The sequence below is a fragment of the Boleophthalmus pectinirostris genome, unplaced genomic scaffold, assembly GCF_026225935.1.
Source record: "Boleophthalmus pectinirostris isolate CB_2022bp ecotype Guang Dong unplaced genomic scaffold, ASM2622593v1 HiC_scaffold_14, whole genome shotgun sequence".
Taxonomy (NCBI): domain Eukaryota; kingdom Metazoa; phylum Chordata; class Actinopteri; order Gobiiformes; family Gobiidae; genus Boleophthalmus; species Boleophthalmus pectinirostris.
In genome coordinates, this window is record NW_026571047.1 from 36,111,202 (window position 1) to 36,123,852 (window position 12,651).

Here is a 12,651-nt window from a genome sequence, read left to right on the forward strand (position 1 = left end):
GTGTGTGTGTGTGTGTGTGTGTGTGTGCGTGTGCGTGTGTGTGTGTGTGTGTGTGTGTGTGTGTTTGTGTTTTCTGGTCACACATGTAAATCTCCTGTAGATCAATGAGACGCTCCGTTAAACAGTTAAAGCTCACTGACCTTTACATACATTAGATATACAGTATGTGTCAGATGCCCTCCCACCCTCCTATATCCCTGTGTGTGTCAGATGCATCAGATGCCCTCCCCTCCTCCCCTGTGTGTGTGTGTCAGATGCCCTCCCCTGTGTGTCAGATGCCCTCCCTGAGCTCAGACTGACTCAGACCTGTTGTCTTTACTTACTTCACTTTGGGATTTCACACCAACATCGTCTGTTCCTCTGCTTTTTCAGTGAATGTGAGGCTGATTAGATGTTTTTAATACATTAGACTCTGTGTTTATTTATCAAAAATATACACCTGCACCCGGCGTTTAAAGGGGACCCGGCGGTTAAGTGAAACGCGGCTTTTATTTGGTATTTTTTAAGGTAATAACAGTACTGAGCTCTCTTTCTCCCTCTAGTGGCGACCCGGACAAGTGCGACCTGTGGGGGAACTCTCCTCTGCACCTGGCGGCGGCTCACGGTCATAAGCAGTGCCTGTCGTTCCTCGTGGCCTTCGGCGCCAACATCTGGTGCCTGGACAACGACTACCACACGCCGCTGGACATGGCCGCCGCCCACTCGCACATGGACTGCGTGCGCTTCCTGGACGCGGTGGCGGCGAAGCAGATCACGCTCAACCCCAAGCTGGTGTCGAAGCTGAAGGAGCGAGCGTTCAGAGCGGCCGAGAGGAGGATCAAGGACTGCGCCAAGATGCAGAGGAAGCACCGCGAGAGGATGCAGAGGAAGTTCATGAAGGAGGCGGCCGCGATGGAGAACGTGGACGCCGTGAGTCTGAGCAGCTACGGGTCCGGCAGCTACGGATCCGGCAGCACGATCCGAGGATACGGCGGGAACAACAACGTCACGTATTCACAGGTCAGAGGAGAGGGCGGACGCTTTGGGGTTTTGTTTCAGATACTACGCCAAGTATCGCACAGTATTGTATTTTTTATTTTAAAATAGACGCATCAAGAATCTCGGACTTCCAGTCGTCGCACAATCCAGACTGGGAAGGATTTTCCAAAAAAGTGAGCATCAAACCTCCATGTTTGTTTTCCCAGTGGGATGTGTCTATTGACAAAGTCGATCTTTTCAAGTCTTTTGAACCATATCACTTTTGTTTCTGGTTCTGATATTGTCATATTTTAGTTTTAGGATTCGGACATCGTAATTGTGTGGATGTTGGATCCAAACGGTGGAAAACGACTCGAGAAATTTGTTTGTGAACTCCATAAATGCAAAAGTGAATCAGATGTGTGTGACTCAAACCTCCGTTCAAACTGTTTCTCTTCCAAACGGAATTGAAAAATAGTGAAAGGTGAAGGTGATGGGCAGGATTGATCCACAGGAAGAACCAAAAAGGAAACATTTGTCTGACTAAGAAATGATCCCGAGTTTACAGAGAACATTTTGTATGTGGAGCGACGTTTTCTGCTGTTTGGATCCAACAACCACACAATTACGATGTCCAAATCCCAAAACTAAAATATGACAATATCAGAACCAGAAACAAAAGTGAAATGGTTCAAAAGACTTGAAAAGATCGACTTTGTCAATAAACACATCCCACTGGGAAAACAAACATGGAGGTTTGATGATCAGTTTTTTGGAAAATCCTTCCCAGTGTGAATTGTGCGATGACCAGAAGTCCGAGATTCTTGATGCGTCTATTTTAATAGAAATGTAGATTTTTCATGAGAATCACTATTAAAAATGCTGTCAGATAGAGGTGTGCAAAATATTGAAATATCGATATATCGTATTGTTTAATGTGATGATACAGTATTGATATCATGGGCTGCTGTATTGATTTCTCATCAAGAGTATTTTTTGGTATATTTTAGGGCCCGTCCGATATATCGGTTGGCCGATGTTATCAGCTGATATTGGCATTTGGAAACATATCGGCGATAGGCCTAAATCTTGCCGATATGAGCCGATATTTCACGTGGACATGTTATATGTCGTTATAAATCTTAGACTCTCTACATTCTGTTCATTTAATCCAATTTACAGACAGATAAATGTTCTGTTATGTGGCTCCACATCAGTGTTTATCTGTGGAGTCATTTGTCTGTGTGTGTGTCCGTACTGTCCCTGAACACACCGCAGAGTCAAGTCACTCACGTGTGTTTGTTTACACTCGCAGACACAGACAAACACTGAGATTATTTTCTTTTTACGGACAATCGGTTTGAGTCGGGATTAAAAGGACATTTGTGAGTTGAGACTTGTGATCTGGGAGGAGCCTGTGTTCAGCAGCTGTAGTTCCCGCACATAAACAGGCTGTTTTCTCTGACATTGGCCGACTGTAAAGTGATTATATTGGTCGTATATTTGTTACTGGACCAGCATTGATATGTAAATGAGCTGTGAATAGAGGTGTGAATGATCCACATTTACGCATAATGAAATACCGCGGCATATATACATATATGCATGCAAATAGTTTTTTTGTTTGTTTGTTTGTTTTCTCATTTTTGGTTTAATTTTGAAAAACTAATGAATGAATGATACACAGATTTTACTCAATCTAAACAGTGAAAATGTCAAATGTGTCGCATAAACGAGTTTCCTTCCTCTGAACAAACAACAAAACTGTAGCTGTAACAAAATAATTCAGTGAAATAAACCAAAAATTACTCTTGGCGATATATCGATACAGCAGCCCACGATATCGATACTGTATCATCACATTAATGATGTGATATATTGATATTTCAATATTTTTGCACAGCCCTATTCCTGAATACTGGTCTTACAAAGCTGATTTTTAGACGCTTTGAGGATTTAAACATTTTTTAAAGTTAATATTGTAAAAATACAGAAGAATCCTACAAAATCTGACCTTTGTGAAAGCCAGATGCCAGGTCAGAACACGAGGAGTTTGATTTCACAAAAAATACATTGCTGCTCTGTGGGAATTCTTTCAGGCCAGGAGCTGCAGTACCTGGAGCCGCCACTAGTGGGACTCAGTCACGGACAAAAGGGAAGGAGCTTATCTATGGAGTAAGAAAGCTGTCAAAAATATTCGTGCGCATAAAATAGAAATCCATGCATATTTGGCTGTAGTTGCTCATAAAAAAATATTTGTAAACTCTCAAATGAGTCCAGTCGTACATAAAATATATTGTGTGTATTTTATCCATCAGAATACAAATTGAAAAATTACAACGTCATGAATTACAATCACGAAATGAAAATTTACGATTACGCTTTCATCAGTACGAATACGAATTCACAGACGGAACTTTACTGTCAAAAATACGTCATCACTTCACAGACATTATTCATCGAGCAGAAGAAACATCGATCAAGATCAAGACTGAGCAGCTCAAGTTTGTAGCAGAGTAAAAACAGAGTAAAAGCACAAGAAGCTACAACAGAACAACAAGTGGTTCATTAAAATCTATTGTAAAAATGTCTTGAATTCGGGAACCGAACGCTGCTGTATAATATTGTGTAGAAACACCTCCTCTGAACGGGAAATTGCACCTATATGTTAGAAAACATAGTGGAGCCAGTTGGCAACATCAGACGTAACGTTATCCCAGGGCTAATTAACAAATATCAGGTTCTCTGTATGTTTAGATTAAAACATTCACGACTACAGCCACAGCGAAGCATCAGTCAGTCTGAACCTTCAGCTGCATTTCAGACAATGGGTTATACATGAGTTATAATGGGTTATACATGAGTTATAATGGGTTATACATGAGTTATAATGGGTTATACATGAGTTATAATGGGTTATACATGAGTTATAATGGTTATACATGAGTTATAATGAGTTATACATGAGTTATAATGGGTTATACATGAGTTATAATGGGTTATACATGAGTTATAATGGGTTATACATGAGTTATAATGGGTTATAATGAGCAAATCCATCCACGTCACGGTGACGTTAAACTTACCGGTAAATACTGTAAACATACCAAGGTGTTGCCTGTAAACACGAACATTAATTGATGCTGGAAGCTGCATTAAAGTGTAATGTGGAACATTTCATTAGCTGTGACGTCTGTAACCAGGACAGTTTGGTGTTTGGTGTAAACTGGGACATTTCAGCGTCCGGAGGAACTTTTGGTGGCATTTCATGCGAGAAATGCAGCTGAAGGTTCAGACTGACTGATGTTCGCTGTGGCTGTAGTCGTGAATGTTTTAATCTAAACATACAGAGAACCTGATATTTGTTAATTAGCCCTGGGATAACGTTACGTCGGATGTTTGCCAACTGGCTCCACTATGTTTTCTAACATATAGGTGCAATTTCCCGTTCAGAGGAGGTGTTTCTACACAATATTATACAGCAGCGTTCGGTTCCCGAATTCAAGACATTTTTACAATAGATTTTAATGAACCCACTTGTTGTTCTGTTGTAGCTTCTTGTGCTTTTACTCTGTTTTTACTCTGATACAAACTTGAGCTGCTCAGTCTTGATCTTGATCGATGTTTCTTCTGCTCGATGAATAATGTCTGTGAAGTGATGAAGGATTTTTGACAGTAAAGTTCCGTCTGTGAATTCGTATTCGTACTGATGAAAGCGTAATCGTAAATTTTCATTTCGTGATTGTAATTCTTGACGTCGTAATTTTTCAATTCGTATTCTGATGGATAAAATACAATATATTTTATGTACGACTGGACTCATTTAAGAGTTTACAAATATTTATTTTATGCGCAACTACAGCCAAATATGCGCATGAATATTTTTGACAGCTTTCTTACTCCATACTTATCCAGTTCTTATTATTGATCCATGTTTACACTGAGCTGGAGCCAGGATGGAGTCTCATTTTTAGCTCAGAGTTTGTTTTTTTATCCTTATGAAACAAAACCAGGCACAGTTTAACTCACAGAATTAAAAGAGCGCCCCCCACAGTCCAGCCCTGACACTGCTCCGCTCTGCTCTGCTCCTCGCTCAGGCCACGCTGCAGTCGACCAGAGGCAAAGCTCGTCTGCAGAGGAAGGTGGAGCGGAGGAGGCAGGACGGAGGAGGAGGGGGCGGGGCCTTCAAAGTGTCCGAGGACGGGAGGAAAAGTGTGCGCTCCCTGTCCGGCCTCACGCTGGGGAACGACGTCATGCTGCTCAAACACGGAACGTACCGAGAACTCACCGACCCGGACCACAGGTGAGTACAGACTCCAAAACGTACTCGAGTAAAAGGAACGTTACTTCAGAATAGTATTACTCAAGTAGAAGTACAAAGCAGTGGTCTAAGTACAGTAATTTCTCAAGTAAGAGTAAAAATGCAACTCAAGCAAAAGACAGACACAAAAATGAGACAAACTAAATCATGTCTGAAGGAGCGCTGCAAGAAACACAAAAGTTCAAATCAAATCTAGTATTAGTAGGTGACCAGATGAGATTGGCTAAATTTTTTTTTTTTTTTTTAATAATAATAAATAAAGTTTCAAAGACCGTACTACTTTTGATGTGTTGGTACAGTGTATTTTGTCGTCTAACATCTGCCTCTCCTCCGTGAGAAACACCAAACTCTTTTCTTCACACTTTTACAAATTTCTTTCATTTCATTGCTTTGGGTTTTAGTTCGTCAGTGCATATTCACGCCTAATTGTAGAACGTCAAAAAATAAATAAAAAAGATTAAGTAGGCAGGGCAGCGGCAGTCGACCCCACCTCTTTACCAACAGGTTTTAATGTTTATCAGAAAATAACTTCTCAGTGTTCTGTTTCAGTGTCATTTTCGGGACATTTAGGGACGGAGTCAGGATTCGGGACAACAGCTTAGATTTTGGGACAGTCCCGAATTTTTCTGGACGTCTGGTCACTCTAGGTATCAGATATCGGCGCCGATACTGACAGATTTGCTGGATCGGATATTGATTTCCAAATATCAAATCAGCCGATTTCCTGATTGTAAATATGAAGTCATGTCACAAAACTATTTACTGGTTGTATTGGCTCAGAAAGTCTTGTAATAATCTATCCATCCATCACTTATCCGGGGTCAGGTCTCGGGGGCATCAGTCTAAGCAGGGACTCCCAGACTTCCCTCACCCCAGACACTTCCTCCAGCTCCTCCAGGGGGACCCCTGAGGTGTTCCCAGGTCAGTCCAGAGACATCGTCCCTCCAGTGTGTCCTGGGTCTTCCCCGGGGCCTCCTCCCGGTGGGACATGAACACCTCCTGAGGGAGACGCCCAGGAGACATCAGAACAGACGTCCTCCCCTCAGACGCTCCTCTCCACGTGGAGGAGCAGCGGCTCTACTCCGAGCGACTCAGCTCCCTCTTCACCACATCGGTCCAATACAGCGACCTGCCCACGCTGCACCAATATTTGGGACAGTCCCGAATTTTTTAAGACGTCTGGTCACTCTAGGTATCAGAAAATGGCACTGATACTGAAAAATCTGCGGATATCGACTTCCGCATCGGATATTGGAACAGCCGATATCCTGATTGTAAATATGAACTGATGTAATAAGATTATTTGATGGTTATATTTGTCCCAGAAAAGTCTCGTAAAGTTTTATTTACATTATGTACTCAAAGTTGTTCAGTAATTACTTGAGAGTAAATGACAACTACATAACACAGTTCGATCAGTTCTGTTTTATTATATTTTTGTTTAAAGGAAATAAAATGCTGCTGTTCTGGTATCGGTTTGTATCGGTTATGGGTCGATACTTAAAGCTTTAGTATCGGAATCTGTATCGGAACTGAAAAAGCTGGATCGGTGCATTCCTACATTTCAGATTGTCACAGAAAACTTTTGTCACTTTAGACTCACAGCGAGAACAGGAAGCTCAACTTTTACTCAAGTAAGAGTACAGTTACTTCAGTGAAATATTAATGAGTAGGAGTAAAAGTTTGCTGTTAGAAAAGTACAATTTCTTTAAAAAGTGACTCACCTCTGCGCAGGGACCGAGGGCGACCGCACGTCCGTCACATGTTCCATCCCCGCGGCGTCTCCGAGGGCGACGGCGAGGAGGACGCGGTGTCCGTGGCGACGAGCGACACGGGCGTCTCCAGGGCGATGAGCGACCCGGGGCTGTACGAGGCGGCGGGGTCGGAGGTCAGCGCCGACTCGGGGAGGGACTCGCTGTTCAACCGGCCCGGGCTGGGGACCATGGTCTTCAGGAGGAACTACAGACCCAGAGCCCAGGACCAGAGCAGCGTGGCGGGCAGCGAGCCGACGAGGAACGCCCCCAACGTCCAGCAGAGAGGGGGACGCCTCCACAACAAGGGTGAGGAGGGACGACACAAAACTGACCCCTGTGAGCTTTAAGTCAGGTTTGAATGTTTTTACGTACTTAAAAACATACGGAAGTTGAGAGGGGTCACAACAAACGCAAACGCCGCAACAAATACAAATGTGACAACACAACAAAAAGCCACAACACAACAAAAAAAAGCCACAACGGAAATGACCGCGGGACTCTATTTTAATGCAAACGCCGCAACAAATACAAAACGCCACAACACAAATGCAAACGCCGCAACACATTAAAAAGCCACAACACATTAAAAAGCCACAACACATTAAAAAGCCACAACACATCAAAAAGCCACAACCAAAGTGACAGTGGGACTCTATTTTCCAACGGACCGATCAAGTGGCAAGTGAAGAAGAAGAACTACAACGTGAAAAGTAAAGGAATGGAGAAGTCGGAAATGTAAGTAAAAGTAATTTATTGTTTTATCATTATTCCTTTCACGTTGGCACGGTGGCTGAGTGGCTAGCACTCATGCCTCACAGCAAGAAGGTTCTGGGTTCGATCCCCGGGTCGCCTGGGCCTTTCTGTGTGGAGTTTGCATGTTTCTCCTCGTGTCTGGGTGGTTTCCTCCATCAACCCAAAACCTGCTCCAGGTCAGTTAAATACAATCAATTCAATCATTGTGTCCTTAGGCAAGGCACCTCACCCACATTGCCTAGTATGAAAGTGGTGGTTGGAGGGACCGATGGCGCTGATTGGCTTGGCAGCTGTGCTTCTGTCAGTCTGCCCCAGGGCAGCTGTTGCTACAGTAGTAGTTTACATCACCAGGTGTAGAGTGAATGAATAATGCTGAATAATTCTCTGTAAACAGTGTTGTGGAGTAACAGATTACATGGACCAGAGTTATGTAATCAGAGTACAAATTATGAGTAACTGTATTCAGTTACAGTTACTGAGTTACTGTTTCAATGAGTGGTAATCGGATTACAGTTACTTTGTTGAAATAAATGGATTTCACAGTGGTATTTTTCGGTTTTCACATTTTGGGCTATATCTCTCTCTTTTTTTTTTTTTTTTTTTGATAATTCCACTCATTGCCAGACTCTAATTCAGGTCTGAACCAGGTCTAAACCAGGTCTAAGCCAGGTGTAAAACCAGGTCTAAACTAGGACTAAACCAGGACCAAATCCAGGTCCAAAACAGGTCTAAACCAGGACTAAACCAAGACTAAACCAGGTCTAAGCCAGGTGTAAAACCAGGTCTAAACTAGGACTAAACCAGGTCTAAACCAAGACTAAACCAAGACTTATCCAGGTCTAAACCAGGTGTAAAACCAGGTCTAAACCAGGACTAAACCAAGACTAAACCAATTCTAAACCAGGTCTCAAACAGGATTTAACAGGACTAAATCCTGCTGTGTGGACGTGTCTCTTCGTCTTCAATCAATATTATTTTTAATACGGTTCAGTAAAGTCTGGGCTTTTTATTTTCCTGGTCTTTGCTTCTCTACAACAAATCAAGTAATCCAAAGTATTCAGATTACGTTACTCACCTTAAGTAATTTAATGGATTACGTTACAAACTACATTTTGGTGTATGTAATCTGTAATCTGTAATCTGTAGGGGATTACATTTTAAAAGTCACCTTCCCAACAACAAACCATTTTTGGGAAATGGTTTACAGAAAATGTCTGTGAAAAGCACTGTATAAATAAAGACTTACTTACTTACTTACAGATAAAAACTACAAACATGGAGGATACAGCACTCTGAGGACTACAAATAAAAAAACTACAAACATGGAGGACACAGAGGACTATTGATGCATCCCTTAAATTTGAAAAAACGCTGCTCAAACTGGAAATTTGACTCTAAACTCTAAACAGCTCCTTTCGCCTTTAGGTCAGTCGAGATCATCAACTCCAGAGCTGAAATGATCCGGATGATTCTAGTGAAGGTGTGTGGAGTTTAAGAAACACAACAGAGCACTTCCTGTTTCACCACATGATGACATCACAAGGCGGAACAGGTGGAGTGTTTTCAGTTTGAGAGAAGAACTCAGCCTAAATGTGCAGCGTTTGTGAGTTAAACATGTGCGAATGAAACAAAACACAACTCCAGGTCTGTCACAAACAAAAAAAAGTGCTCCTCTGTGTTTTTAAACTCCATACATCAAGAATTTGCTGCTAATTGTAATTAAAAAGTTAAAAAGTGAAGCTCCCTGTTTTTTTGTTTTTTGCATGTCGACTGGAGATAGATGTTTGTTGCAGGTTACCATGGAGACGATCTTGTAGTTTTATTTTGTTCCTCCGGCTCCTCGGTGCTGACCCGGTGTCTCCTCCAGGTGGCGCTCCGCTGGTCCGGTCCCCCAGCCTGGATCTGGACTCGGTGTCGGACTTCAGCTCGGTGTCTGTGGAGGGAAACTGGGAGCAGGACCAGGAGCAGTTCCTCACGTCTCCACTAGAGGTGTTCATGGCCTCGCTGGGACTCGAGGATCTCACCCAGGTCTTCATCAGAGAGGACCTGGACCTGGAGGTACTGAACCAGGACTGAAACGGGTCCAAACTAGGGACTAGATCAGGACTGAACCAGGCCTAAAACAGGACTAAACCAGGACTGAACCAAGACTAAACCAGGACTAAAACGGGGCTAAACCAGGGACTGAACAAGGACTGAACCAGAACTGAACAAGGACTAAACAGGACTAAAACGGGTCCAAACTATGGACTAGACCCAGACTAAACCAGGAGTAAAATGGATCTAAAACCAGGACTGAACCAGGACTAAACTGGTCTGAACCAGGACTGAACAATGATTAAACCGGGACTGAACCAGGACTAAAACAGGTCCAAACTATGGACTAGACCAAGACTAAACCAGGACTAAAACAGATCTAAACTAGGGACTAGATCAGGGACTGAACGAGGGACTGAACCAGGACTAAACCCGGTCTAAACCTGATCTTTCTGCAGGCGTTGGTCTTGTGCACAGAGGAGGACCTGAGCGAGGTCCAGATTCCTCTGGGCCCCAGGAAGAAGCTCATAGACGCCCTCAACAGGAGACTGGAGGTACTGCAGCTCACAGCCGGACCCATGGAGGACACAGCACTCTGAGGACTACAGATAAAAACTACAAACATGGAGGACACAGCGCTCTGAGGACTACAGATAAAAACTACAAACATGGAGGACACAGCAGCTCTGAGGACTACAGATAAAAAACTACAAACATGGAGGACACAGCGCTCTGAGGACTACAGATAAAAACTACAAACATGGTGGACACAGCGCTCTGAGGACTACAGATAAAAAACTACAAACATGGTGGACACAGCGCTCTGAGGACTACAGATAAAAAAACTACAAACATGGAGGACACAGCGCTCTGAGGACTACAGATAAAAAACTACAAACATGGTGGACACAGCGCTCTGAGGACTACAGATAAAAACTACAAACATGGTGGACACAGTGCTCTGAGGACTACAGATAAAAAAACTACAAACATGGAGGACACAGCGCTCTGAGGACTACAGATAAAAAACTACAAACATGGAGGACACAGCGCTCTGAGGACTACAGATTAAAAAACTACAAATATGGAGGACACAACGCTCTGAGGACTACAGATAAAAACAACTACAAACATGGAGGACACAGCGCTCTGAGGACTACAGATAAAAACAACTACAAACATGGAGGACACAGCGCTCTGAGGACTACAGATAAAAACTACAAACATGGAGGACACAGCGCTCTGAGGACTACAGATTAAAAAAACTACAAATATGGAGGACACAACGCTCTGAGGACTACAGATAAAAACAACTACAAACATGGAGGACACAGCGCTCTGAGGACTACAGATAAAAACAACTACAAACATGGAGGACACAGCGCTCTGAGGACTACAGATAAAAAAACTACAAACATGGAGGACACACAGGACTATTGATGCATCCCTTAGATTTGTTTTTTTTTTAAAAAAAAAAAAAATCCCTGGACGTGAAATGGATAATGATCATTTTTTCATTTTGGTTTTTGAGAAAAATAAAAGAAAATTGTTGTTTTTTTGTTTTCTTATTTTTGGTTTTATATTGAAAAACGAATGAACGAATGACACACAGATTCTCCTTCACCTCGACCGTCCGATAGAGCGACCTGCATCACTGCAGATCCTCCTGTCAATCTAACGCTCCATCCTCCCGAGATTCCTGAACTCCTCCACATGAGGCAGGGACTCTCCTCCACCTGGGACATTTATTTATTGATTGATTTATTTATTTGCAGACACAACAGACCTTTTGGTCAGAGGGTACATTTTAAACCCACTGCGCCTCTTTTCTGTTTGTCCATGTCTATTTATTTTGTTGATTTCATCATGTTGCTCAAACTGAATCGTTCCTTTTTGTTTTTATCACAATCAGTGTTAGACCGAAGTTTTCAGTTCATATTTTGATGCTGCCGCTCGTCTGTTTGTTTAACCTCAAAGTATTTTATACAGTGAATATTTTTATCGATTTATTTGAGAAACATGATCGTCCTGAGTTTTATTTCCGTCCTGTGAGAAAATATGAACAGAACAGAACCATGCCAGTTTATTTACTATTGTCTCTTACGGTTTATGAGGCAGGTTTAGAGTGACCAGAATTTCTAAATAAAAAACTTGGACACTCAGTTTTTTGGTGGTTGGTGTAATTAAGGAGAACTGTTCTGCACTCGGTCCATTTATGTTGAACATGAGTCAGTTTAGTCACATTTTCTTTGTGTTTTTGTCATTTTTAAGCATCTTTTCGATAATTTTACCAAAACAAATGTTTATGCCTCTTTTTACTGTTGTCAGGTCTCAAATTGGTCAAAAATAGAGTCACCTGGGACATTTCTTGTATAAAACTGGAACAAATCAGTGGTTTTGTGTAAATCTGTTGGGACAGGGGACACAGGGCGTGTAGTATTTATTAAATTTATTTTATTTATTAGTAACATTGATCACTGACTGTACATATTTATTTCTTTATTTGATATAAAGCTGAGCCTTTTGTGAAAATGATGCATGAATGATTTATGATCATGTTTTTGTACTTCTTTTAATAAAGTGCTTCCAATACAATGACACAGGCTTAGAAATATGTTATTATTATTTTATTATTATTAATGTAAATGTAAAAAAGACAAGATATTCCCGGACGTGACGTCATCGTGTTTTCTCGTATTTAATTGAATTGAATTTTTGTCTGCCTGACTCTTGTTACTGCGGCTGCTGCAGTGTTCGTTAAGGTCAATTTGCCTAATTGTACCTAAAAAGAAGTGAAATAATGAGTCAGGACATTTAAGTATGAGGTTT

At 42.0% G+C, this 12,651-nt stretch overlaps 1 protein-coding gene across 1 annotated transcript in view; it reads left to right on the plus strand.

Moving 5' to 3' along the window:
• Nucleotides 1-10,545, plus strand: part of LOC110165443 (pre-mRNA splicing regulator USH1G-like) — an 11,572-nt gene extending 1,027 nt beyond the window's left edge. The window contains exons 2-6 of the mRNA XM_020930636.2: nucleotides 543-999; nucleotides 5,055-5,260; nucleotides 7,013-7,338; nucleotides 9,653-9,843; nucleotides 10,281-10,545. Coding sequence (XP_020786295.1) covers nucleotides 543-999; nucleotides 5,055-5,260; nucleotides 7,013-7,338; nucleotides 9,653-9,843; nucleotides 10,281-10,421 — 1,321 coding nt within the window. The 3' untranslated portion in view covers nucleotides 10,422-10,545. The remainder of the gene's footprint in view (nucleotides 1-542; nucleotides 1,000-5,054; nucleotides 5,261-7,012; nucleotides 7,339-9,652; nucleotides 9,844-10,280) is intronic.
• Nucleotides 10,546-12,651: the final 2,106 nt, after the last annotated feature.